Consider the following 27242-nt stretch of genomic DNA (forward strand, 5'->3'; position numbering starts at 1 on the left):
AACGGTGTCCCTCTGAAGATCTGATTTCGAAGGTTCCGTTTCCGCGTGCTCCCTCCGACACTAACGGCGCGGGATCTGCACGTTCTGATCCCTCGAACGGACAAGTTGTTTTTCCGATAGTCAACACAGTTCTTCGAAATGTGTCTGTACTGATCAAGGACCAGGAAAACAGCATGTCCAATGCGCTCCTCATACCCTAGGTAAGCTGCGAGCGTACAAATACTGGGGTCGCAGGTAATCTAGGAGCTCAAGCACGGCGCACGTACCGGTCTGGTACTATGTAGGCACTCGGCGTTCAAAAGGGAACTCTCAATTATTCTAATTCACCTTGGCGCACGTGTAGATCCACATTGAGGTGAATGCGCGTTAATCCAGATAGATAGAGTTCACCGAAGAAACTTGCAAGAGTGCATTATTACAATTTCCATTCAAGGTCTTCAATCTGGATAAACGATTGGCCGCGGTCACTTCTGGCTCCGATTTCTCGAAAAGATCTCTGTGTTTCCCACCGGGGTCGCTGGGTCGTTATATATCAGACCTGAAAAATTCCATGGCACAACCCACCCACCCTTCCTGTTATTTTCTGACCCAAACTTATCCATCCATTTAACCCGGAATCTGCTAGTCATGAGTTTTGATTTAATATCCCCTTCAAGTTTCAGCAATATTATCTGTCGTGTAGCACAGAGTTCCAACGGCGATCAGACTTTGATCTGGGAATAATTGGAACTCAGATGGACTCGCGGCCAACGACAGTAGTTGGATTTGGTTGCGACGACTTCCTTTGGGGGAGAGTTCTCTGTACCAGCCACACGAGGGCGCCTCCTGTTGTAGAACCAGTTGGTTTCATAGATAAGGAGGCGCGTGTGCATGTCCTCGGTGCACCGCTGCTGGGCTGGCGCTGACTAACATCCTTAGAATCTGTACCAGATTTTACGGGTGTTATGTTGTCAGACGAAAGACAATACTAATGACAAACTGCAGGATCTCGACACTAAGGAGCCAGGTTCCTTAGAGTCGATGGCAACTCGTTCATGCACTAGTACTTTCTTTTACTTCCGGCTGGGAGCCTTTAAATTTGAAATGTAATACTTTGGTCGCCTTCGCTGGTTCAACCTTTCCAATTAGGTAGGGAATATGTGGTTTCTATACGCATCCATGGTCACTGAGTATTCTTGTGGTGTAAATTAACTCGACCTAACTTTCGTACCATGAACAAACATACACAAATCATTTACACGTTACGCAACTGAAATTTGATATGCAAGCGACGGTAGAAGAAAGTTGGCAGGGTGAGACAGGGTGAGATTCCTCCTGATTGGGAAGGGATTCAGAAGGACCCGGTGATAATCATAGCCCGGTTCAATCTCATTGTGGATTGCGCGCTTGTTCCTGGGTGACACAATTGTACAAAAGCAGCGGTGAGCACATAAGTGACACGCACCATAATCGTCGAGAAGCATTTAAAATCTAGGCGATCCAGTGTGGCTTGGCAGTGACATGGAAAAAATCGGTTCACAGAAGCTTTAACAGATCATGATCATTTTCCACATTCCGTCATCTTCAGCGCCTAGCACGCACCAGCACTCGTTGACTGTACGTTCCATGCTGTTCGATAACGCACGTTTGACCTTGACTGGCGTCCATGGTTGCAAGCTGATGTGATAGCATCAATATGTCATTTCCGATGGCCGATTGGCTCTCGCTCAGTGAAGGAATAGTAGCTGCGTACGCAGTGATGCAATTACGGCCTAGTGTGAGTTGCCCAAGATGTTGCGAGCGACGCAGATTGATTAATTTCATCTTTTCGTAACAGCCTCGAAGCGGAGTATGCGCAGTTGTGGATGGTGCTAAAGCTATGCTGTGAACCCCAGGGTTTATACTTACCTAATACTACGAGTCTGTGGAAGGGAAGATCCAGACGTATGGCATGAGTATGTACGCGTGTATTACGATACAGCAAAACCACAGGTACCTGTTTATGAAAAACTGAATAGTACTTAACAAAGATGGGTCATCGATATTCGATTCGGGCGCCGCGAGGTTCGGTTCCTTCGTGAGCAGTTGCGGCGGCCCGCACAATGTTGGAACTTCTGTGAGACCAAGTTAACGGAGAAACTCCAAATAACAGCTGGCCATCAAGCCAAGACTTCTGATAGGCATGCGATACAGGATTTCGAAGTTCATATAGGGAACCTCGAAGACTAGCCAAGTGGAACTTCTTAGAACCGCCAAGTGCGGGTCAGTGATGTGGCACGATAGCTGGCCAATAATCGGCTTTGTGGTGACGACGATGATCCTTGGCTTAACCAGACAAGGCCAACACAACCGGGTACATCGGAGACTGCTGGTTGTGTGGCAGTGGAGATGGTCTGAGTCACGTTTAAGCGCGTACATTTCGAACGTGCGAAGAGAGGTGAAACGCTGACTCCCATTATCTCAAAATGGAAATCAATGATCTTTCATAAAAAGCTCTCTCCCCAGGACTAGTTGCACTGACAATACCGCTTTCGCCCAGCCACATCCACAACCGCTTACTAGATATTAGTAACCACCAAGGGCCAACCGTTATATAAACCACAGAGCCTTCCCCCCCAACGCAGTTCTTCCGAAGTCACTTCTCTGTGCTACTCCACTTCAGCTTTCATGGATCGCTTCTTCGCCCCAAACACTTCAGAGGCATTGGCCCACACCCATTTAACGTATGTTCAATTCCTTTTACGGTTCTAGCATGACCTGATCCCTGTGTGACATCCCAGTGAAAATTGGTTCACCTGGGACCAAGATCATCCTTCATTCAACGAAACCCTCGTTGCAGGATGTGCATCCTACCAAGCATTCACGCGTTACCTCTCAGGTTCTGACCTATTCATCGTACCTCGGTCTCGTCGCGAACTTGAAGGTGTTTTGTAAGCACTCTTTTTTCTGTCTCGAACTTTACCCTCTCTTATTCGCTTGCTTGTCAGGCGACGTTACGCGTATGATAGCATACACAATGCCATAGCGGTATCACGGCAAACCCTTCAAAGAGGTGGATATAGCCGAGTCAGTGGAGCGCTATTTGTCATCGGTCTCCAAGCTGACCCATTTTGCCTAGACGTGTTCCCTCGCAGAAAAGTCAATTCGTGACGTCCTGAATACGAATGACAATGCAACTGTCCTACTCAATTTGCATATGCCGCAACCCGAGACGTTCACAGGAACGGACGTGTCCCTACCTAATTCAAATACCCGCATCAGGACTTGATGTCGTTTTCCTCGCATCAGATCGTTTCGTTCAACGGTTTATCCACGGCTCCCCACTGATATTTTTTCCACTGTGGCTTGTTGGGATCTTTGTTTTCGTTATCCTCTCGATCTCGTTATCTATACTCGCATCTGTAATACTCCCCACAACGAATCACCTTTACGCATTCTGTATGTACTACTGCAATTCAATCATCCATTGATTCAATTCATTATTTGAACTTTGATGGGTTTGTCATTCAGGGGATCCAACCAATGCGTTGCGCGCTATTATGTAATACCGTCTCGTTTGGTATACCAGGCACAAGAAGTCTGCAGCGTGTCACTTGCTCGTGTGGCATTCCCCGCAATGACTGACACTGCACTCCGCAATCCGTAATTACTCACGCAACCAACTATTCTTTGGCCGCCGACCAACAATATTAATGCAACCGTCTGCTGATGGCCTTGTGCGAAAGCAGCAGTCAAATGAATGCGTCGGAGCGGCGGGCGATGAAGAAAGGAAGTAGAAATTTATAGAGTGCGCGGCCTAGTGCTAGCCCGCACTGCTAAATGGATCTTTTCGGGACTGGCAGTCCCTGTGAGTTTGCTATCACGCATCGGCAGATACGTGCGAGGGGCCACGGTTCTAGGGATATCGATAATCTCTGAGCTGTACGGCACCCCGCGCGTATTGGAAGCTGAATCATGTCCAAGTCTACCACTGATCAACCCACGGCCGTGCAACGTTTGAACGGGAATTAATATTAGGTAGCGCTTCTTCTAATAAACGAGCATACATCCCGTAGATACTGCGGGCGGCATATAGATACTCAAACTGGATGCACACGTTTATCCGTCACATCAGTCTAGACGTATGTGAATATGGTTATCTCCCCATCCCATCAGCTTTACGCGTACCTACTATGTAGTAGTTCCTGCTCGAACGGGCACGTGAGATGACAGCGGACATGACATATGAATGAGAACGAGCGCCGTGACGCTATCAGCGTTGCGAGATAACGTTGGTGACAAACTTCCTCGTGCTGAATGGCCTTTCCGCTATGGGCAAGCTGAACCAACACCCCTATGACATATGACACGTTCAGGGAATGATCCAGTTCGTGTAGATTGTTATCTGTCGTTATGCAAGGGTCACCCTAAATTGCATCGCTGCTGGGCAGGTTTACACAAATGTAGGTGAATTCTTAACGCAGCATGGTGAGTTCGGTCGTTACGAACACCGATCACCAAACAAAAACGTATCAGCGCTGTGCTCACAATAGATCCGCAAGTCTCTGCCATCTCGACATCTTACCCTCTCGCGCCTTTTCCTCCAATATAAATCGTTCCTCTTCCTCATCGATCTCCCGTTTGCCTGTGATGAGATCGACCTTGAACGATGGTATAACCCGGGTCCTGTAACGAAGTTTATATCCAAGCCAGAATATAAAAAACAATGGGACTGGGAGGTACGATCTATATCAAAGACAGTGAAGAACCCTGAGAATGTGAATGTGAATACCCTCACGTGATGAACAGTCCAGGCGTAAAGGGCAGGAAAGTATTGAACCCTGCAAAACACGTTATCACGTTGGCTTCATTTCATATAACCGAATATGCCAGGCTACCTTTGAAGAGTAGAATGATTCCAGTTGAAATCAGAACGAACCAAGAGCCTAGCGGTTGACCCGGTCCCTTATACGGCAGACTGTCGCGCGAGATGCCTTGAGCCTTGAGCGCCTTCATAAAGTGTCTACACCTATTCACGAGATAGTTACCGAAGAGGAACGACTACTCACATGTGACTATAAGCGATTGTCATCCAGGTGATGGCCCCAAACGCAGAAAGGAGGTTGACCCCATATGCGAACACTGGTACCAGTATGAATCGGTGTGAGGTCACTGGCCAGATAGAGCTCACCCGTAGAGCTTGAAGTGCTCACATTCAGGAACGTCAAGCAGGTGAATAACGATACAACGAGCAGAGACACCCAAGGAACACCTCTCTTGTTTACTTTCGCGAATATCTGGGGTGCCTTTCGTTCTATCGCGAGACCGTAAAGTGTCCGGGACGCAATGTATAAATCACTATTGGCAGCACTGATGGTAAAGAGCAGAATCATCGCATTGATGACATGGTTGAGCCCTCTGATTCCGACCAGAGTTACGCCTGAACGGAATGAGAAAGTTGGTTCTATGGATCAGGAGACCCCCAATTGATGACTCACCAACAACGAAGGGTGATGCTGCTGCCCCTGCACGCGAGCTATTGGCAACCAACAATTGCTAGAAGTAGAAAGATTGAAAGCACTAGTCAGTCATCTCCTAATAGGCTTACGTACAGTGCTGGTGCTGGGCACGATAAGACTAATCGCAAATACGCATCCGATATAGAACACGAAGATGCGAAAAAAAGTCGACTTGATAGCTCTGGGAATCGTTTTCCTCGGGTTCTGTGCCTCTCCAGCCGTAACCGCAACCAATTCACTGCCAATATACGCAAATAACGCAGTGGTTAACGTGCTCCAGAATCCAAGAAAGACCGCGAGTTGCTCATTGTGCACCTGGTGGACAAGGTAGCTGCCCATTGGTCCGTTTGGTTGCCGCCAGTATCGGAATCCAATGCGATCATGTTTTGGGTTTCCTCCGAGGTCGATGATAATGCCAAGAAGAATCAAGCCCATCAGAGATACGACCTTCAGGCCGCTCATCCAAAACTCCAATTCTCCAAAAAATTGTATACCAAGCAAGTTCATGATAACAACTAGTGATATCAATAGACGGCTGAAGGAGATGTTGGCTCAACTCACCGAGGATGATGTACAATGCTACAGGTCCACTAGAATGAGATTCAGGTCAACATGTTGGATAGCGTTCGTACCTGCCCAGACCTCGATGGGCACCGAGAGCGTCCAATATTGCATCACAATGCCAGCTGCATTGATGTTACTCGCAGGAGCAATGAGATACTTGATAAGGTATACCCAACCTAGTGCGAAACCAAGGGCTGGGTCCACAAAACGCGTTGCGTACCCGGCAAAACCCCTCTTATGTGGGAGATACGCAGTCATCTCCCCCAGGGCCGCAAGAGTCAGAAAACAAATGAGACCGACGAACAGGAAACCAAGACAAAGACCGAGAGGACCACCCTGAACCAACGCAGTTCCGGAGCTCATGATTAAACCTGTGCCGATAGTCCCGCCTAGCTGCGTCTTGGTTAGTATGGTAAGTGACTGAAAAGCGGGCAACCGACTGCTATCATGGACATTTGACGGGCCTTGAGCCCGCGGTGCAGCGTGCTCTCATGTGGGTCTTGTAAATCCTCCGCATGATAGAACTTTTCGTTTACGTGCTCAATAGCAGACCCACTCAGGCGGTTGCTGGTCATAATAGTCTCGAGAGCGGAAATAACTGCAAAAGATAAGAAAAAATCGTGCGAATATATTACATCTCCTCGTAATTTCATTGCGTACAAAATACCGGTCCTGTTGGAGGGGGTATACGACTAAAATAGCCAGGTATACATGTGTCACTGGTCAGTCAGGTGCACCGGTCGGCGACAAGTCTCGCAAGATAAGGGCAAATATACATACATAGATCACAATTTATGCCTGATTTCTTTCTTGGCAATTTTGCTGAAGCGCTCAGCAGGTATTCCACTACTAAATCTCTCCGCTTGAGCATAACTTTCTCGCAGATTCACGGCGTGGAAGTCGTTCTTATCGTTCAAACCAGCTTTGATGAGGGTTTTGATGGCGAAGATAGAGGCAGGAACTAGACCATCAAGTTCCTTCTTCAAATGTTGGTGAACTGTAGAGTGGAATTCTTCTGTTGATTTCGATGGAAAAATCTTGCTGAATCATTATCAGCACGGGGTAGGAAAAGTCGGATGCGGAACACACACTTAACGAATCCACATTCAAGCATCTCTGATGCGCTAATCTTCTTGTTAAGAATGAGGGCCTCGTTTGCCTTGGCGATTCCCACTTGACGATATCATGAGGAAAGGTCATAAAACAATGAATTCACTTACTGCGGTTGACGAATGAAACACTAGCTCCTCCTTCTACTGCAATGCCTGGGAGGGTGCAAGTCTTCAGCATGTATCGAAGAAAACAATCAAACGCGCATACCCAGGAATGGGAAGCCGACATTCAACCAAGCACCTGGTACGGCGTATATAAAATCAAAGTTGCCAAGGAAAGCTACAGGAACCTATTGGAGATGGCGGATATAGCATCTGTGGTGAACGTACCAGCTGCTATGCCTAACCTCAAGGTCGTTACTTAACCTGTTTGCGAAACATTCAGAAAGGAAGTTGCATACCCATAACCGGGCCATTTAGTGCCGCAACAAGAATTTTGCTGTGAGCTATAGAGCTTTCATCGTAGGAATAATCAGTCGACGACACTATGGAAAGGTAAGTGATGCAACGTACTGCGTGTGTACAATCCGTGTTCCCAGCCACAACTCCATGGACAAGATAATCCCTCATCGAGCGTTGAGTCGGAGTGTTCGGAACGTCAGGGTTTGTCACGGTGCCTGCTCGCTTCACAGTCCGTACCACTTTCCGAAACAGTAAGCAACGAAACACTTGCTCTGTGGACTGCAGACTTACGCGCAGAACCACTTCCCATTTGCTGTGTAAAGATAAGTTGGTAGTAAGAAACTACTGCCACAAATTTGATGATTTACTTGCCTTGCCATACAGTTGCTACTACATCTTCTCTTTTATCGATGGCCCTTAATGAGTTAGCAAATTCGTCATAGTCTGCAAGTTGATAGTTGCTCAGCCAACGTAGTTTGTTCAAGCACACCACAAACCTTCTGGTCTCAATGCATTCAGACGGTGAGGTTCGTTCAAGGTTATCGTAGCGATGCCCTGAGAAACGTTCACCGAGATTTTACTTACGGGCATGGTTAGGATGATGTCTAAGAATGCAAGGATTTGATATAAAGAGACCTCAGCTGCGATGTATAAATACTGTGTCTTGAATACACATGTGTATGAATGAATAACCGGTTACAACCGGTTTCGGTGCGGCGTATAACTTTCTCGACGTAGGTAAATATCAAATATATACTTTACATAATATTCAACGTCGAACTTTCAAGCATTGACTTCAATTGAGCTACTCTCAACTTGAGCTTGAACGTCTGCAGCGATGTTTATCCTAGACATCTCTAACACGAGGCAGCGAACATCATGAAAGACTTCCCCCGCTATAAACGCCTTCATGACATTGACGTCGACGCGTCAGTCCCATTGAAGCATTTCTCTAAATTAATAGCCGAACTACCGTGACGACCGGACTAGTATTGTGGGCAGAGCTTATTTCTACCGGCAGAGCTGGTAAAACCTGGCAGATGGCCCGCAGAATCACAGACTCTTTTGATGGTACTAGAAGTGTCTAGATGGATGGAAAACCGCTAGGCCCGATATATATAATAATATTGAGTCCAAGTCCCATAATCGTTTGCGTTATGATCCGTGACCATATTCGCATCCTGCTACAAGTGGCAGCAGTCAGACAGGTCGGCTCCTCTTCAACACGCTGTAGTAAATCTTCTCCTGGCCCTTTCAAGATGTCCTTTCCGTCCACATCCCAATCCAAGGCAACCTGAAACTCCCGCGATTCCGCACAGCTGCATGTCTTAGAGTTCTGCCCACAACACCATACCCTTCCCTTATGTTTCAGCTCCGTACGGGCATGCACCACTGAACAAACACCTCTATCGCATCACCAAAGTCTCAAGCCATGTCTACCCGCTGCCACCAGCGCGAATAGACCGTCCACCAATTCCCGATCGCTTGCCGTGTATGCAAGGACAGCGTCATGCGCTTCAAAATGAACTAGGTTCCGAGCTAGTCACCTGAAGAATTTGTTGAACAACTGACAATGCATCAAAGCTTTACTCTACTTCATCGCGAGCACGCACAGACTGGAACAAATATTTGGAAATGTCACACCACTTGCAGACGACAACGAAGGAGTATGAACGATGCACTTATACCCTATCGCCCTTAGCTGGCTTTAATTATCCTCGCATCTGCCTGGACCGATGCAGGGACATCACATGGCTTGTAGAAGTATATACCTGTAAGTATGTTTTGTCTACCATAGGGCGTCGTCCCAACAAACAATAAACACTGATCCGAAAAAAATCCTGGACTGGCCTATCATCTGCCCTGATCGATCATATATCGATTAGGTCCAGTATACCTTTCCACGCCTTGATTGTGTCTGCGGTGGCCCGCAACTCAAATGGTATGAGTATCTTCCAGGCTGCCTATGAAAGACTATCAGAAACCCTGGCTTCAATATCTCTACCTTGAGAATATTCTTATCGGTCTCCCGTAGGCAGAGCAAATCTAATGACTTAGTGAGTGCGGCCAATAAAGTTTCCTGTAGTACTACAAATAGAATGAAATCAGTTGTTTCTTCGCTGCGTAAATGATTCGTAAAGTTCGGAACATTGTTCAGCGCTCGTGATACCTATAGACTGGCCTCGAGGATGTATAAGAGTATGTTCATGAGACCTTGAATAAGCTTCAACTAAAGCCAAATTTAGAAAGCAGAACGGAGTGAGCAACGACCCCCACATATTACACCCCCCCTTTCAAATTACCTAATTAGCATCTCGTGCCTTCGACCCAACCTCCGACGACAAGTCTCCAAGTTTGAAGCTGAAGCGCTGAAGCTCGAAGTCTTGAAGTCCTTTCGAAAGTCCTGTCGCTCCCTGATTCTCAAGTGCATTCGAGAAGTCGCGCAGAATGCCTACTGCAGTTAACGGTATAGCTACCAAGTCCAATGCCAACGGAAAGGCCATTAAATCCAAAAACCAGCTTCGGCGAGCAAAGGCAAAAGAAAAGAAAGTCCTTGCCTCTCAAACGACACCTGTGCGTTTCACATCTGTCTGAATTCGAAACAGCGAATCTATGGAATTGAATTATGGCTGCAGGAGCCCAATGGGAACTCTGACACGGTGAAGCAAGAGGAGGATGGGCCTTTTGGCAATGTCGAGTACGTGATTGAGCAGCTGGATGTCAAAGATCCAGCTCTTGTGGTCTTCTCCGACATTTTTGCACGTTTCCAGGCTCCTCAGGACTATGCAGAGGTGCGTCATATAATGTCCACCCACTCCCACTCCCTTAGTTCACGCAATATCTAGGCAAAGGATTCGGAACCCACAAAAGGGGAGGTCATCTACTCAGACGATGATATGGAATCAGACGCCGGTTCGGACGCAGAGGAGAAGAAACCTCTTTCGAAAAAGAAGCAACGCAAGATGGCTCGTCTGACGATTGCAGAGCTTAAGCAGCTGGTGGCGAAACCCGAGGCAGTCGAATGGACAGATCCTTCGGCCGCTGACCCAAGATTACTGCTCCATCTCAAGAGTTACCGCAACACCGCTCCTGTTCCTGCGCACTGGAGTGCAAAACGAGATTACCTGCAAGGAAAACGTGGTATCGAGAAGCCACCATTCCAGCTCCCTTCTTATATAGCAGATACGGGTATCGCGACAATGAGAGACGCAGTCAAAGAGAAGGAGGCTAACATGTCGTTGAAGGCTAAAACTCGTGAGCGAGTGCAGCCGAAGATTGGTAAGGTCGACATCGACTATCAAAAGCTACACGACGCCTTCTTCAAGTTTGCAACAAAGCCAGTGGTTACTGGCTTTGGCGAGATGTAAAATATTTAATTCTTTTCATTCGATTTTCGCTTATTCTTTTGCTTGTCAGGTACTACGAGGGGAAGGAGTTTGAGACGTCGCTGAAGGAGAAACGACCAGGAGATTTGTCGCCAGAACTTGTTGAAGCGCTATCGATTCCACCACTTGCACCTCCACCTTGGTTAATTAGCATGCAAAGATTTGGCCCTCCTCCGAGCTACCCGACCTTACGGATTCCTGGTCTCAATGCACCCATACCAGAGGGGTGAGTGTGGCACATTTTGACGAGCTCGAAGTCACTGATCACATCTTAAGCGCTCAATGGGGTTTCCATCCTGGTGGATGGGGTAAACCACCGTTGGACGAGTATAATCGCCCTCTATACGGCGATGTGTTTGGTGTGTTGCCGAAAGTCACTGATGCGAATGTACGTGAAGGAGTTTTCATTAAATACATTTCTCTTACTATTTTTCACAGATTGGTGAGCCAATTGACAAGAATACGTGGGGAGAGCTAGAACCGGAGGAAGGCAAGTTCATTTCTATCGTCCGTACTATCGCGAATGCTGAGAAAACCTGCAGAGGAGGAGGAAGAGGAGGAGGAAGAATCGGAAGAGGAGGACGAGGAAGAAACTACTGAAGGAGCACCAGTCGATGGCCTTCAAACACCTTCCGGCCTGGAAACGCCATCCGGCATGGCCAGCGTTGTCTCCACTGTTGCCGGGGGACTTGAAACACCTGACTTCTTGGAGCTGCGAAAGACGTCGTCCAGACATGCATCAGACGTCTCAGAGAGTGGACCGCGGTCACTATATCAGGTTGTACCGGAGAAACAAACATCCGTGCGTGGGCTCATGGGTAGTGAGCGTGGGTATGACGTCAGTCAAGTTACTAATCCGCACAACCTTCCCGTGCTTGGGGAGGAGCGGGGAACGAAGGCACGTCAAAATACTTTCTTAAATCTTCAACGAGGAAATTGATCACTGTTACAGCGTAAGGCAAATGGTGTCGACATTTCTATCGATGCAGGTGAGATGGAAGGCATGACGGAGGATGAGCTACGGCGAAAATACGAGCAACATTCACGAGGTTCGGCAGGAGTAGCGGGATCAAAAGAAGACTTCTCGGATATGGTAGCGAAGGAAATGGCGAAGAAGAAGCAAAAGATGGATCGCGAGCGGGATTCAAAGAAGGGCAAGGAATTTAAGTTTTAATCCAGCCCCCAGCGTCTTGTACATTTGCTGTTTTCCTGCAGGCTTATAGTATCGGTTTATCATTATATCTCTTTGTCTTTTGGCCTCATCATTATGAAGTTGTTAATTTTATAAATGGCGTCAGGGCATATGGATTTTTGATGGAAATGATGATCGTGCATAGGTTTATGTCAAGGTTGTGTGAAGAGTAGGCTGTGCATTTCGGCGCCTAGTAGTCGTCAGGTCTGATAAATCTGCTTGCAGTTGTGCGGAAAAAGTGACTTGAACTAGGCACGCGGCGCCTCCCCTTCCACTCGTTTCTCTCTCTTGCGTTGGATATCATATTCCTCAAGGAATGTCGCAAGTGAAGATGTGAGTCCTCCGATTCCTACTAGTACCGCCACTCAACAAGTACTCTCAGTGCACTTCAGCCACCTCCAAATGTCGATTTTGTCGTTGGTCAGTGCAAAACTCTTATGCTTGAATCCTTTTTATGACACAATCCTCTTAGGCTATCCCGGCATACCACCGGCTGCGAAAGATCGTCCTCAAGCAGCAGTCAAAGGTGTACGTGCTCGCTCTACACAACAACTAAGTTGGCTTCTTATGTATGTTAGGCTGTTGAGGTGCGCGTGGGGCCTCAGGGCGCCAAAGCAAAATGGGTCCGGGTCGAGCTCAAGAAGATAGAGACACTCCCTGGCGGTGGCCAGACAAACTCTTACTTCGACTTTGTCGGCTCAAGTCCGATAAATCTATGGCAGTCAAGCGATGAATACGGGTTACTGGAGTCAGTGAGTGGCGTAATCATCCCTGTGCAAACAGGTCGGGGGCTGAGAGCTAGCGACAGCAAGACCTCCCATTTCATATCCGTATACCCGAGTCCATTCCGCCAAGCATTGCTCTTGAAAGAGGCGGTGAGTGACTGCGCAAACAAAATTCTTGTTATCTGATGGTGTCTCTTTGCATAGCTGGGATCCGTTATGAGCTAGTCGCAACTGTTTGTACTCTTGGGAAGAAGTGAGTTTCCCAGTCAGATCTTGAGTCGCGTGAGTTGACTTGCCATCTGCAGAGGTTTCTTCCGCCGCCGTAAAACTGTTGTAACATCACAAGCCACCACTATCATTATCGACAAGCACGAACTCCACTCAACATGGCCTGTATACGCACAACCAGAATCACGCACCGTCAAACAAGAGGGTGTACATCTCACAGTGGAGCGCCAACGAACATGCTTTGGACCAGGCGACCGTGTGTCGGTCATGGGTATCCTCAAATGCGACTCAGTGCATCCAATTGTCCTCCGTGGATTCGAGTTTTCTCTCAAGGAAACAACCATATTCCGTGCTAGTACTCAGACCAGCAAGCGCAGTGGTCCGCAGTCGAAAGCTGGGCTGGTTGGCGAGCAAAAGGTGCCTCTTAACGTCACGTTGTTTGGTGGCATGCAGCACAAGGCAGAAGTTGGGTGTTTAATCCCGAACACACATACCACTACCACGCTCAACGCTGCGAGGCACATTGACATAACATATGCAATCGAAGTCAAAGCGTGGTATAATTCGATGCAGTCAATTACTATAGAGCTCCCTGTTATCGTCTCAAACTGGCCAAGGTGAGGACTTCAGTTAATATCTTATGGTATATATCTAACTTAAATACAGGAGCGTGTCCGAGGAAGCCGTTAGGTACGTGATGCTCGCTGTTGCGACCGATCTATACTAAAAACCATCTCAGGCGTATCGGCGTCGCCCCCAGCCTTTGTATGACCCCAGCAAGCACTGCAGCCACGGTCCCGGCTCGCCCTCTCACCGGCAACTCACAGATTTCCGATTACAACTCCTCCGCTCAAGGGCATGGGCGCACAGTCTTGACACCTCTGACCTCAACCATCAAGTACAATACTACACCCAACGCACAGAATGGCGATAACCAGCACGACGATCTTGAAGTGGATGAGGTCGGTGCTCTCCAGAGTCACCAGCCGCGTGTGCCGGGTACAATAGACCACCCAGGATACGGCTCGTCAGCGCAAATTCCCATGGGTAGCATTCAGGAGGACAGCGCTCTCGCCGTGCGTCCCGTCGGTGGCTCGGGCCGCAGACGACGTGGCTCGGCTGCTGCTTCCGGGACGCAAAACCGCCTTACAATCACTAACATTAGTGATCGGGATGCAGAGGTACGGGAGGCTGTAGAACAAGCACAGATGGCTGCCAGACAACAACATCCAACGACGCCGCCGATGAGAGGTCAACGTTCGTGGCTTTCCGCCGAGGAAGAGAAGAGGAAGCTGTATGAGAGTGCAAGGGCCAAGGTTGAGCAGGTCCAGGGTAGTGCTGTCATGGCCCTCCAATCTAGTGAAACTGTTAGATTCCAGTTAACATCCCAATCTCCTCCGCTAATTTTTCCTGTAGTCCCCACAACCGAAAGGTTCTCCTTCGCTCCATGCAGTCTGGCCAACAGCAGAGGAGGAGAAAGTCCGTCTGTTCGACAAAGCCCAAGCCATTGCCAAACGTACTCAAGCACTTGGTGCCTCAAGCCACAGCCGAGAGAGTTCGGAAGTCAATGGCTCGCCTGGACTCTCGAAATCCTCTCGTAGTGTCAGTGCTATATCAGCAGGTGCCGCCCTCTACCAGCACGCGGTATCCTCCTATGAATAAGAACCCTACGAGCTACACAAGCCCCAATGCCAGTGTGGATGTTAGCCCATCGCGCTCTCCCAACCCGCCCTCACCACCTCTTTCGACTTCCTCTAAGACCGTTCCACACTACCGGTCCGCTGAGGAGGAGAAGGCTACCTTAAAGCGGTACCAGGAGGCCAAGCTCGCCGTCGATCGGAGCCAGAACACCCAGTACGCGACTCGCGAGGGAATCTCGTCCTCAGCAGCACCCGTTGCTTACGATACTCTCTACCCTTCATCCAGCATTTCTCGGAGCGCGTCGTACGGCGCACAGCCAAGTGGGTCTGATATGCCTCCGCCGTTTGATGGGCCGAATGGCCAGCCACAGTATCTGAATGAAAAGGAGAGGCTGAGGAGGCACCACGAGGCACAAGATGCAGCTGCCATGGCTGCACAAAGTTCTGCTGCCGCTGACATGTCGCCCTCATACACCGCTTCCCCATTATACTCTCCTCCCGCACGATCCTCTACAACTAGCGCCCTGTCAGAGAAGGAACTACTCCGGAGGAGGTTTGAGGAACAAGACGCTGCAGCACTTGCCCAGCAGCAGCCTCAGTCTCCCCCTCCACGGGCCGTCAATGGCTCACGCCTCCCTCCTACCCCCGTTACGCCTATGAGTGGCTCAAGACCACTCACAGCAGCAGAGGAGAAGGCACAGCTACGTGCAAAATACGCCGCCGAGGAACAGCAGGCCAATGGCAACGTGTCCGCATCTGCGTCAGGTTTCAACTCTCACCACCCTTCGCCATCGGGTGCCGTTCACTCAGCCAGCACCGCCTCCTCCCCCGCTCATGCCACGTCCACCCGTTGAGTATATCCAGAGACTCAGGAGCAGGACGCTCGCGTGCGGTATTACGATAGCATGAGCATGGGAGTTGACAATTCACCTATGCGACTTGGGTCCCCGTTGGGGAAACCTGGGATACAGCTCGACATACGCCCGTTCACGCCATTCAGTGTTGGGCTGTATGACCCTGGCAGTCCTGCGGCACAGCGGCTCCCACCGCCACCTCCCTGGCCGCCGCAGAATTGATTTCTGCATTATGAATAACCATCTCAACGATTTATTTCTTGGATTTTTAGCACAAGCTATTAATGCATGTTCCTTGTTCTTCCCGATTGTGCCACTGACAAGTCGGTCAGTGTATTTCTGTCTATCGTTACATTTTTCGACGTATTACAGCACTACATGTGACAGTAACGTTATAATAACACAGAGTGGTAGCAGTATCATTATAGCTCTACAGTGTTCTGACATTCCTTACACATCATGTCGCCCATCCTGTTATTTATTCATCTTTTCCTTTTAGTCCTACTACCCGCTGATGATGATGTCGATTCTGTCGGACCCGAGAGTGAACCAACATCTGCTATGTCTGATTTGCGCTTGCGGCCCCGCGTGGAGTTCGCGCTTTGGGTTGTTTGCATCAAAGACGCAGCCATGTCTACACCGCCATCCTGAGAAGCAACCCCGTCAAGGAATGCATGCATCTCTTCACTCGGCACTTTTTTGTCCACGACTGCTCCACGCGCCGTCGATGGGTCCAGCTTGTCTGCCAACCTCAAGCTCTCCATGTCTGGGTCTTCTTCACCCTGGCCCGTATGCCCAGCCGTATCATGCGCCAGATCCATTCCATTAAGATATGAGCCGATGTCGAAAGAATCCTGCCCCCCTATCCCATATGGATCATCTAGATGTGGCTGCGCGCCGTCAGTGGCGTCGAAAGTCGACGGATCAAGGCCGAGGCTCTGAATAAGGGAATGGATGTTTGTCTCCAGCGAGTCAACATCTGTGTTGATTTCATGTGCTGTAGAGTAGCTCTTCTGCAGGTGATCGTCCTGTGCTTCGAAAGCCGCTAGGTCGGCGCCACCACTCTGCGGGAGGGAGTATGAGCCAGGGTAGTCGGTCTGAAATGCGGCAGGGTCGTACGGCATCAATTGCGCTGGGTTGGCGTTTGTGTGCTGTTGGGGCAGCTGGGATTGCAGCTGGGGCTGGGGCTGGGTGGGGAAAGGCTGCTGCATGATGGATTGTGGTATCATTCCTTGCATGGGTCCGTCTGAAAACGAGAACCCACCCCCACCAAGAGCAGCTATCAGTTTCTGCATCTGCACAGGAGACGAGAGCACCTGGGATAGTGCGGCATGGATGAGGGCATCATTCTGTGGGGAAGGCGGAGGGGGTGTTGTGGTTAGGGAGGTGAAGGCAGGCGCAGAAACTGAGTGCTGAATTGGGGCAGGGCGAGAGAATGAGTTATTTGGCGAGGTGGGTGATGCGGCATTTGTATTTGATGGGGTTGGATTGATGGGGTTGGCTGTAGTGGTGGTGTTGATGGGGGCGGTGTTGGGGCATGACGTGGTATTTGCATCTACTGAGGGTGTTGGGGCATCAGGAAGAGAGGGTTCGACAGACGCAAATCGGGGTGAAGTATTGCACGAAGGGCCATACTCAGATGGGATAGCGGAAGGTGTGTCCAGAGTTGCGAAAAAATCTACAAAATCATGTAGACTAGGGCGTCAATACCGAGACACACATGCAAACATAAGGACGTACCCATTTCAGAAGACTTTGCACTATCTATGCTGGTCCTCTGCTGGTCCTCTATGATCTCAGTAACGTCGACACCCTTCTTTGCACCACTCCCTCCGCTACTGCGTCCATCGCCGATCATCAACCGCTGTGGTTTCCTTGCAATGATCTCACCCCCCTCACCACCACTGACAACGCCACCTCCACCTATATCATCCTTGCGTATTGGATTGTCTGCATGACCGAACACTCCAGCAAGGAATTTGAGGATACGATTAATGGTGTCCTGGTGTTTCTTATGCCTCTCACGAGCAGCGATGGCTTCCTGCCAAAGATGTTGATTGGAGGACTTGAGGTCGTTGAGGTCAGCAGAGATGGCAGCTTGGTGTCTTTTGATCGCTTGAATACCATTCACGATTGAATTCATGTCCATCAATTGGCCAGGGGTCAAGGCGCCCACAGACGCAGCTGCCCCCACGTCTTTATTGGGAACTTCAGCGACGGCAGAAGCAATATCGGAGGTGGATGCGGCCTGCTTCTTGCGTTGGATAAGGCAGAGCATATCCGGTTGGCCACGGAGGAAATGGGGATGCTCGAAGTTCCAGAATTCGGTATCAGAGTCTGAACGGAGCACACCTTGTTGGAGATGAGGAATTTTGTGAAAGCCATACATGTTGAGTTGGCGGACAAATGAGGAGAAGTTCTTGTGTTTGAACCAGCGTCCTAGGACTTCGCTTGCGAAGCGCTCTTGGTCGAGGACTATGAGGTGTCAAATTCGTTGAATATTGAATGGAGGGGGCTGGTGCTGGGACGTACCAAAGAAAGAGTCACCGGTATCAGACCATCGAATGAGATCGTGGTCTGAGGGGTCATTAACCATTCTATAGAGCAGGATGGTTGTAGGATGTCAGGACTACAGCATTTGTGAGATTAGATTTGACGAAATACGCACTCATATAGTTTCTGGAGAAAGGCGGGCACGAGCTGACGTGCTGGTTTGTTCAGGTGCGACGAGCTAGCTCTGGGAGCTACCGCCAGATACATTTGTTGATCTGTACTCATATTCTAGTCGATGGAAGAGACGAGAGTGACTTTTGCTTTTGACAATCTCGGCCACAAAGAGCCAACACGTCAAAACATGCAAACCATAACCTTGTACATACGTCACCCGCGCTTAAAGTAAACTCTACTGCGATGGTTTTACGAGGACTACGTACAAAAGACGTATGGTATATATGCATGTGAATCGGGTAAGTATCCTAAAAATTATATGGCTCCAGCCGTCTGACACACTTGGGCTGTGGTCTCTTCCATTCCCCTTTATTTGGATCTGGCCATAAGGAAGCGCTGTCCCATTGGGCTTGAAATGGTGGCTCATCGCCGTGAAACCCAAAGGGCCAAGTAGGCAAGTAGCACATCTCCTACATAATGAGGTAAGTCATTTCACAGACAAGTAACTTGACGTTGTTACCTCAAAACCACAGGCCGGTCGGCATTTCACCCACACGTTCCAGTCTAACCAGGAGATTAACTGTGTCACATCCTCCTTCCATTCGTCTACGAGAGTACGTATGTGATCGGTTTTGGGGCGTTGTTCCGGAGGATACAAGGGGTCAACTCCAGTCATCATCCCGGATGCCCACATCTTCGTGACAACGCGGCATATTTCACGCGTAGTTTCCCGTACCGCCTGCAGGAGTAAATGTTCAGAGGGCATCAATGTCGGTCCACGAGCTACTATGGAGGCCGTGTGTGATGTAGCACATTCCCGAAAAACTGGTGCAGCCCACGAATTTGTCGCGTTGGCACTGACAGAGGCATTAGGAGGTAGAGCTGCAAACACAGTGTAGGGCAAAAGCACGGTGCGCAGTTGCCTCTGGACTTGTTGTGCGTGGCCAAAGATCGACATATTGTCCAGCGTCATGTTCACAAGGTACTGCATCATCTCCAGGCGGCTGGCATATCGATCAACCACTACCCGCAAGACGGTCTTCCAGTCAATGCCGCTGGGAGTCACGGGTGGTCGTACCAATGCTTGAGCTAACCTGTCTTGGACGCGTTCTGTATCCTCCGATGATATTCCTTCCACTCGATGATCCCATCGCTCCAAGCCTACACGGCGCGGAACCAAGGAGGGAACAAGAACGGTGTCGTAGAAAGAGACTAGCCCAGAAAAATCAAGCATAATCCGGGTTTCTCCTGGATACATTTCGCGCCGTGAAGTAGAATGCATCAATTCAAAATAATAATGCACTGATGTCCGAGAATAAATCAGACCAATGTACATAGTCATGGTCGCTTACCAGTATTAAGGTCCTCTGGAGGATCTGTAGGCGAGCCGGGAATGAGGCGAGTGCTCTCGAGATTTAAGAACGAAACGACCTCCATGTGAGAGGTGAAGTCGCAGATCATGACTTCACTGTGACCATCGTTAGTAACAAATCATGAAGGAACCACGTAAGGGTTCGCACAAATCCATCTCCATCCTATAACTCACAAATCAGCATCCGGCATCGATGTATCTCAGAATCCAACGAACCTCACGAAGCCATTCACGCCATATTTCTGACCCCATTTACACAGATCCATAATGCGCTGCTCTTCGTTGCCCACCCACTCGGGTTTCATCGTCGACCACGCTACGAGATCTTGGGTGTCCATCGTGCCCTCAGGGATTTTCGCAGCGCTGCTTCCGTCAAAATAGAGCACTTTCATCGGCTGAGTGACTTTAAGGGTGAGGTGCCAGCACCCCGTTTCGATCGACCCATGGCTGAAACCTATGGAGTGGTCTGGCTCCACAGACACCCAATCTAGAGCGGTCGGTAAATGGGGACCGGTGATGGATCCATGGTAGAGGAGAGTGCCTACGGGAATAGTCCCTGGGACTATTGTATGACCTGCAGGACGAGTTGTGACACCTGCGCGGTATTCAGTATTTTTAGACATACCAATACGATAACGCGTGTTTGGCCAGTGTTGAAGCAGGGAATTGGCCGTTTCGAACACTAGATGTCCTGTCGCGTTCACTACAGGTGCTTCACCGAGATCCCATTGTCCAAGATCATTTTCGACTTCCGTGTAAAAGGATAAAGGTGCATGACTCGATAGTGGTGTTTGTGCAGTCAAGACCCGTTCAAATGCAAGGAAAAGCCAAACGGCTGCGGCTTTCCTGGTAGACAGCATTCCGATAAAGGGCTGGCAAGGGCCTTGCATCAGTGAACCGGTGAACAGATGAGAAAGTTATGTAAAGCGATATATTGTAGAGCATCGCAACAATCTTCGTATATCTGCTGACTGCTTTCACATGGGAATATTTGGCATTGTCGAGCAAAGACGAATGAACAATCACGCCAGCCTGGTAATATTATTTGCTTCGTGACCGTTTTCATTTGGATGTACCTAAGATAAAACAAACGAGCATAGGTTCTTGAAAATCAATACGGACCGAGAATGAGAGGGACACAAAAGGAGGTTTTAAGGCGCAGAAGGCGAAAAACACTTTGGCGATGTCCCCAGCGATGCGGATGGCATATCATTTGCACATTAATTTTTTATTTAACATGATCCTACATCTGATCATTTCTTCGGGCAAAATCAAAAGCCTCCAATTTTGATCCAGTTCAAAGAGTTCTCGGTAGTGACAGTATCTATAAATGATTTGAAACTTGGTGTAGCGCTATAAGCTTACGTAATGATGGTGCTAAGTTGCAATCTGCGCAATCATTGGCATCTTTCACAATTTAACCCTTCTAGCCTGGAAAGTCCAAAGTTTCTGAAGAACTTGTCCACTCCTCGACTACGTGACGGATGCCTCAAAGCAAGTGAGCACAAATTTATACATTGCGGGCTAAAGGTGTTCAACTAGAATATTGCTGCTGATCAGGGAACCGGTGAACAGACTTCGCGCTAGGGACAATGTTTGTACATGCATCGGAATTTTGACATAGTATACGTAGTGGCAGTGCTACATTACAATCTCGCGGAATCTTTGGCAACTTGACAACTTCGCCCCTTCCTGTTTCCCTGGTCCGAAACTACTGACGATTTTGTGGACTACTAAGCTACCTCACGGGTCACTTAAGGCAGCATGAGCATGGTAACTGGGCATCAACATATCATAATCCGAAAATAACTAAAAGTACAGTTTTCAACACTGCTCCTCCGTTTCTGCATTACAGACCAGGTTAGTTTCATGAACCAAGACAACAAATTCCTATCAGGCAGGTAAAACAGCCCTCCTGGAGTTATCAGAACAAAGAAGGTTGGCGTGACTTAATCCGACATCTGAGCTCGAGCATATGTGACAGTGTATTATTGATAATGCTTTATTGAGACTGCATATGACCTCAAGGTGTGTATGTTTGCAGTGCTACACAAAGTTTTGAATCATCTACAAACATTGTCGTTACTGCAGCATCTTCAGGACTTGATCAAAATTGTAGACTTTACATTTTGCTCGGAGGGATGATTTGATGTGTGATTATATTCCAAAAGGTTCTCACTGGGCAACTGACATTTATCAGTGTCAGACTAGAAAATCCATCCATTGAGAAGTCATATCTACTCTGACATATCTTAGAACAGCATTCATGCTCATGGTCTTGATTGAGTGCATTAAAGCCATGAAAAAAGTCGATGGCTGATCATGAAGCCACACAGTGTGTTCTGGTTGGTGCATTTGTCACCACAGTTATATAAAGAGCGAACTTCCCTTCCATTTGGCACATTGGACGTCACAATATATTTAGTGTCAAATAGTATGTGAATGGTATGAGATTTTGATTGCAAATGACCTCCTCAATCAAGGGTATTGTAATTGGAAGCACATTTGGCAGCAGATGATGAGACCATGCAGGTGGTTGGGGAAGCCATTAAATTCATCCCTGGGCCCACATACAACACACAAATCAGGAGACATTCACATCATGGATGTCATTGCTATTATTATATAGGACCGGATTGAATATGGAGTGGGTATAATAATTAAATAACTTCTTAGGTAATGTAGTATGTAGGGAGGGTAGGACAAGCAAGAAAAAATTATTCAGGGTCAAATGCAGCATCCTCAATCAGCTGTCTCTGGGCAGCAAGAGCACTGACAGACATTTGGGAAACAATGTCTGATGTCAGATCTTCCTGATGGTTTCTGCCAAAGACCTTTCTGCACAGGGATTTAGTGATCTGGGTGAGTTACTGATGGTCGTTGGCTCACCTGGTCCACCACTCAAGAAGGTTAGTCATCCTGGCTCGCACAGCTGGACCTGGGGCATCCTCAAATAAGTCTATGATGTTGTTCCAGAAAATCTGATAGTTGAAGTCTCCATCTACAGTGCGCCAGGAGGTAATGCTAGAAAGTGCAAATTGGATCTGTCAAATTCAATGTCAACTTCAATTAGAGAGGCAAGCTGCATACGTGATCACACAAGGAGTCACCTTCCTCATACTGATGATGGAGGCAACACATGTCTTCACTTTACCTTGATCTGATCATCTCTGGGCATGTCGGTTGTTCTCAAGGATATCAGCGTCATCATCTTCACCATCAACTTCATTGGCAGAGGAGGGAGAAGTGAAGATAGCCTTGAACCCCTGTGATGCTATGTGATGAACTATGAGTCAGTTTAAAAAATCAGGCTGCTCACCCTAACTAGCAGCTTCAACTTCATGAGACCATGCTCCAGATTCTTGGTGTCAGCTTCATAGTTTTCATACATGAATGAGGGCCATGAATTCTCTGAAACAATGAAAGCAGTGGTATGGTCATGAATGCCAGCCCTGACACTGAACAAGATATTGGCAATGTATGAGGGACGAGAACTATCACTTACACCAGATCATCCCAGCACCATTCTGCTGGACAGAGCAGTTTACCACATGCATCACTTGTGAAACCTCGATGGTGTTTGTCATTGGTCCTGATGAGCGGGGTGGGATGACACTCAATGTTCACCCATGAAGCCACAAGCTCTTTGAGAGTTCCCGTGTCATCGCCATGAGCTGAGTCCACGCCTTGCTTGAGCTAGATTGAAGATGAGTAATAATTGGGGCAAAGATGTTTGCCAAAACCTTTTTGAGCATGTCCTCTGACTCCTCATGGTCAAAACTTGCTAGCTTATCATGAAACCATGGTAATGTCTTAGCGAGTTCGATATAGCTACATTGAATGTGATCTTGTCTGTTCATCATGATAGTAAACATGTGCAACAATATGGATAGAGAGATACATAACTTACTCCTTGGTGCAGTCCATGTCACTTTCTTCACATTGCCGATCATTTTCAGCAACCAGATCCTCTATGGGTGTGTATAGTACAACCATATGATGAATTGCTTGTCCCTGAGAAACATAATAAGTTGTCTTCCTACTGTAATGAAACATTAAAACCAATTTGAGGTCTGGTCGAGAACATGCACACCATTGTTTTGTTGCCTTGTCCTGCTTCAAAAGTTCGACTTCCTCCATGAGGGTGGCAATTTTCTGCTTTGCCCTGGCATGAGGAGACATTGGGACACAAAGGGATACATCAAGAGAAAGGCTGCCTGCTAAATGGTTCTCAGTGACTGACATATCGGAGATATATGAAAAATAATTGGAGAGAAGGAGAGGGGAAAAGAGAATGAAAACATGAATGAGGCCCTGCAAAAGGACTTGCGAGTTCTTATATGCCTGTCTGAAGACTGTAAATGAGTTGTTCTCAAATAAGCAGGAGAGATTGACCTTGGCAAGAAAGTGTGTCAGGCCAATCAAGAAACACATAAGTCATTTGAGCCTTTTTGGGGAAGTCAATCTGAAGGGGTGAAGTGAAGAGATAAACAAAATGACACTGCAACATGGTGGGACTGTTGGACATACATGAATATAGCTGAGACTGGGACCTGCTATGTGAAGTGACTGGGCATAGTGCATGCCTGGTGGCAAGATGGGCGAGTCTTGATGGTGTTGGCTGGAGTGGCTATATTAAGCCCATGCCTTTCCACATTTCCAAGGAGGAGCAATAGAATTAGAGCTTTGGAATTGAGGACATCACCCATCATGTGACACTGGCCCAACGAGTTAGATTTTACTATAGAATAGGCATGACAGAATAATTTGAGTGTGTACTAGAAAATGGCTGACTTGGACTCCGCTGCCACAGTCAATGATAGCGCAACTTGAACACCTTGATATTGAATACATACAGTTCACAGTCATGGTAACTCACATAGAATTTCGCATCCATTGAGTCCAACATAGAACAAGTAAATTTGAATAGGCATAGAATACACAAGGTAAGGCATGTACATACAAACACCATCAACATCAGACCACCTCAGTATCACCGGAGTCCAAAGAACCATCTGTTCTGGAGAAACCAAGAGGAATTTCTAATCAGGCGGACCTTCATCTCTGCCCAGGAAGTAATTTGGATCCCTTTGGGGCCTTGCAGGTATATGTCTTGGGAGGGCACATGTTTTCCGTATCATTACTATGACCACAGCCCAGCAATGTGCACATAAAGACAATGCACTTGAGTGAGGTGTTCACATACATTTTCTTCCAATCAGTCAGACACCCACACTGTGGACATTGTATGGGGAGTGTATTGCCCCATGGATGGGCAGTGGAGTGAGCAAATGAATAATGAGTACACTGCAAAGGCACCATTGGACCATTATCCCCAGATATCAAGGTCATCAGAATGACGTCCAAGTGCATATCTAATCCTGATTGGTTGAGAATGCTGGGGAATGCCTTGCACAGTGGAACTTTTCAATGAGGACAAGCTGAGTGTATGTGAGCATGAGGTGGCAAGTAAAGGGTGGGTGGAAGTGCTTCACTGTAAATGTGATTGTGGATGAAATCTGATGATTGATGACAGAGGCATGCAGACCACTAAAACCTTCAGGCTCATTGACAATGGCTCCACAGCATAAAAAAATAGGATTGACTCCTTTGTGCTTTGGATCACATTGTGCCACGGATCTAGTAAAATATCCATAAACTAATTAGATAGGGTTGAGCTTGGGATGGTGATAAGTAAAGGGACAGTAAACGTACATCAGGGACAGTGGTAGCAATGTACTGAGTGTGCTTTGGCCTGTTGTAGCCAAGAAATGGGTCCCCATTGTCATTGTTTGTGTGGTTAGTGATTGCGATACACAAATACTCAAAGTCCTGATCTTCCATGATACTGTCCATGAGCTTCTTGCATCGCTGAGAGTAGTCCTGGATTTTGTGATCAGTACCAAGGCTGAATACTACGTTGACCAAACAGAGACCGCTGCTCAGAAAATAAGGCATAAGGTATGAATGCACTGCATCAACTGGGCTCACATCATGCTCACAACTGATGATCTTGATGTTATGAACTTGGATAGAGTGTCGTTCCAATAAAGGAATCAAGGATCAAGGTCAATCAAGGACTAAGCCTTATTGAGTCAACGCCTCCCTTAGGAGCAATCGTCTAGACTCCTGCAGGATCTAGAGTTCAGGTATTGAAGAGAACTGAGTAGATTCAAGTTAGAGAAAATACAAGTGGTAACTAGGGTTTATATATGTAAAGGAATTGTGCACAGACCAAGCTGGGTAAAGGGTAACTAGTACTGGAAATGGAAGGTTCATGGGAAAACAAGGTATGAGTCAGAGATAAGAGAGACCATGAGGGAACAGCACAGTGAAAAGGAAGCATTAAAAGTACAGCCATATAGGAGTCTGCAGTGATGATGAGAAAAAGAGTGGGGCACTGTAACATTACCCCCCTGTCAATGTCTAAAGTCACTGACTTTAGTTACTAATATTCTGATAGTCGTTGGGATCAAAGTCAGCATCCTTTGCAAACTGCTTCTCATGCTCCTCTTGTTCAAGATCTTTTTGGTCTTTGTAGATTTTAAGCTGATGATGGAAGGCCCACAAGCCAGGTTTGGCATTAATGATATGGCATCCTTGAAGGGTAGGACAGTAAGTGGTAAGGTGCTTGGGAGCATGGTGGTGGCATTCTCGGCAGAAGTAGCAAGGGCAATGGATTTGTCAATGTCCTTCCTGCTGGCAGTATCGGCAGATGATGTCATAATAGTCTACACCATTCCTATCACATTGAAAAGTTTCTTCAGATGGGGCATGAGAGTCAGAGGAGGAGGCAGGTTTGTCTTCATTGACAATGATGGGTGGAGCAGGGGATGGTGTCATGGGATGAGAGAGGCCTATTCCAAAGGCAACAGTGTTTCTTTTCTTACCACAAGCGCAGCGTGGGTTTCCTGCAGAGCGAACTGTGAGCTGAGAAGGAGCGGGGACAGGGGTGTCATCATCAGAAGATTCTGATGGGGATCTAGGGACTTCTTGGGTAGTGAAATGAAGGGGTTCAGTGGAAACGGAGCATTCCAGTTTGACCATATCTGGGGTGAGAGCTTGCTTGAACCCTTTTTCTATAAGTCTGTCTGCGGCAAGTGCCTTGATCTTGGTCATGTGATAAATGATGGAACGTTTGGTGGTTTCTTCAGTGGGGGCTGTGATGGTATGGGCATAGCTAGACACCAGGTCTGCACTGCAGTGAATGGTCATCAAAGAAAGGGAATCAATGTCTTCAGAAAAGAAGTGATCTAAAGGTAAAACACAGGGAAGAGAAGAAAGGGTTGATTCAACAAGAGCTCATTTGTGGTGAAGTTCGAGCTGAGAGCAGTGGAGTTCAAGAGAAGAGTTTGAGGATCGTGAAGAAGGCATATTCTGGGATCAGGTTTCTAGGTAAAGAGTCGAGAGAGTCAAAGGTGGTCTTTATAGGTTTTGAGGATTTCCTGGGCGTTGTCTAGTTCCTTTTCAGGGAGCCAGGAGTTATCCGAAGAAGGGTAACCCTTCCATGATACGAGGAAGCATCGTTTTCCTTTTACATTTCCCTTATGGGCAAGAATGGCTTCTATTTCATATTCTTCTTGTCCATTGATGATGTCAGGAGGGGGTTTGGTGTGGTTCGGG

The 27242-nt window shown here is 47.8% G+C and overlaps 9 protein-coding genes across 9 annotated transcripts; 3 read left to right on the forward strand and 6 right to left on the reverse strand.

Moving 5' to 3' along the window:
- Positions 1–730: 730 nt before the first annotated feature.
- BJ212DRAFT_1294669 (uncharacterized protein) lies at positions 731–1803 on the reverse strand (the record flags this gene model as incomplete). The annotated part of the gene is made up of 5 exons (XM_041332230.1): positions 731–921; positions 1047–1146; positions 1341–1392; positions 1445–1470; positions 1582–1803. 5 exons carry the CDS (start codon positions 1801–1803, stop codon positions 731–733), a joined length of 591 nt encoding a protein of 196 aa, XP_041200223.1.
- Positions 1804–2646: 843 nt separating this feature from the next.
- BJ212DRAFT_1452446 (uncharacterized protein) lies at positions 2647–3459 on the forward strand (the record flags this gene model as incomplete). Its single annotated transcript, XM_041338836.1, has 4 exons — positions 2647–2702; positions 2760–2909; positions 2967–3045; positions 3098–3459. 4 exons carry the CDS (start codon positions 2647–2649, stop codon positions 3245–3247), a joined length of 435 nt encoding a protein of 144 aa, XP_041200224.1. The 3' UTR covers positions 3248–3459.
- Positions 3460–4502: 1043 nt separating this feature from the next.
- Positions 4503–6616, reverse strand: BJ212DRAFT_1257257 (amino acid permease/ SLC12A domain-containing protein; the record flags this gene model as incomplete). Its single annotated transcript, XM_041329841.1, has 9 exons — positions 4503–4704; positions 4757–4799; positions 4857–4981; positions 5028–5100; positions 5150–5398; positions 5457–5514; positions 5571–5992; positions 6110–6434; positions 6482–6616. 9 exons carry the CDS (start codon positions 6614–6616, stop codon positions 4503–4505), a joined length of 1632 nt encoding a protein of 543 aa, XP_041200225.1.
- Positions 6617–6826: 210 nt separating this feature from the next.
- BJ212DRAFT_1257352 (ClpP/crotonase-like domain-containing protein) lies at positions 6827–8146 on the reverse strand (the record flags this gene model as incomplete). The annotated part of the gene is made up of 9 exons (XM_041329847.1): positions 6827–7082; positions 7133–7214; positions 7262–7306; positions 7362–7433; positions 7555–7599; positions 7663–7773; positions 7847–7857; positions 7924–7999; positions 8053–8146. 9 exons carry the CDS (start codon positions 8144–8146, stop codon positions 6827–6829), a joined length of 792 nt encoding a protein of 263 aa, XP_041200226.1.
- A 1857-nt stretch (positions 8147–10003) lies between these two features.
- BJ212DRAFT_1294671 (uncharacterized protein) lies at positions 10004–12115 on the forward strand (the record flags this gene model as incomplete). The annotated part of the gene is made up of 8 exons (XM_041332231.1): positions 10004–10129; positions 10162–10347; positions 10402–10919; positions 10973–11167; positions 11218–11329; positions 11380–11452; positions 11484–11743; positions 11894–12115. The coding sequence occupies 8 exons, from the start codon at positions 10004–10006 to the stop codon at positions 12113–12115; spliced, it is 1692 nt and encodes a 563-aa protein (XP_041200227.1).
- A 334-nt stretch (positions 12116–12449) lies between these two features.
- Positions 12450–15802, forward strand: BJ212DRAFT_1474530 (uncharacterized protein; the record flags this gene model as incomplete). Its single annotated transcript, XM_041339103.1, has 12 exons — positions 12450–12466; positions 12516–12553; positions 12606–12661; positions 12712–12885; positions 12942–13008; positions 13063–13111; positions 13164–13703; positions 13753–13776; positions 13826–14453; positions 14503–14688; positions 14750–15521; positions 15591–15802. 12 exons carry the CDS (start codon positions 12450–12452, stop codon positions 15800–15802), a joined length of 2763 nt encoding a protein of 920 aa, XP_041200228.1.
- A 1264-nt stretch (positions 15803–17066) lies between these two features.
- BJ212DRAFT_49634 (uncharacterized protein) lies at positions 17067–18413 on the reverse strand. The gene is made up of 3 exons (XM_041343335.1): positions 18249–18413; positions 18113–18177; positions 17067–18055 (listed from the first exon to the last, which is right to left on the reverse strand). Exons 1-3 carry the CDS (start codon positions 18356–18358, stop codon positions 17259–17261), a joined length of 972 nt encoding a protein of 323 aa, XP_041200229.1. The 5' UTR covers positions 18359–18413; the 3' UTR covers positions 17067–17258.
- Positions 18414–18468: 55 nt separating this feature from the next.
- BJ212DRAFT_1311921 (uncharacterized protein) lies at positions 18469–20543 on the reverse strand. The gene is made up of 6 exons (XM_041334041.1): positions 20245–20543; positions 19836–20193; positions 19768–19782; positions 19600–19715; positions 18768–19549; positions 18469–18717 (listed from the first exon to the last, which is right to left on the reverse strand). Exons 1-6 carry the CDS (start codon positions 20507–20509, stop codon positions 18556–18558), a joined length of 1698 nt encoding a protein of 565 aa, XP_041200230.1. The 5' UTR covers positions 20510–20543; the 3' UTR covers positions 18469–18555.
- A 1793-nt stretch (positions 20544–22336) lies between these two features.
- Positions 22337–23801, reverse strand: BJ212DRAFT_1294674 (uncharacterized protein; the record flags this gene model as incomplete). The annotated part of the gene is made up of 8 exons (XM_041332232.1): positions 22337–22457; positions 22509–22663; positions 22774–22893; positions 22939–23077; positions 23125–23315; positions 23363–23450; positions 23530–23661; positions 23713–23801. 8 exons carry the CDS (start codon positions 23799–23801, stop codon positions 22337–22339), a joined length of 1035 nt encoding a protein of 344 aa, XP_041200231.1.
- Between the last annotated feature and the right edge of the window lie 3441 nt (positions 23802–27242).

This window comes from Suillus subaureus (genome assembly GCF_016647635.1).
Source record: "Suillus subaureus strain MN1 chromosome Unknown BJ212scaffold_1, whole genome shotgun sequence".
Taxonomy (NCBI): domain Eukaryota; kingdom Fungi; phylum Basidiomycota; class Agaricomycetes; order Boletales; family Suillaceae; genus Suillus; species Suillus subaureus.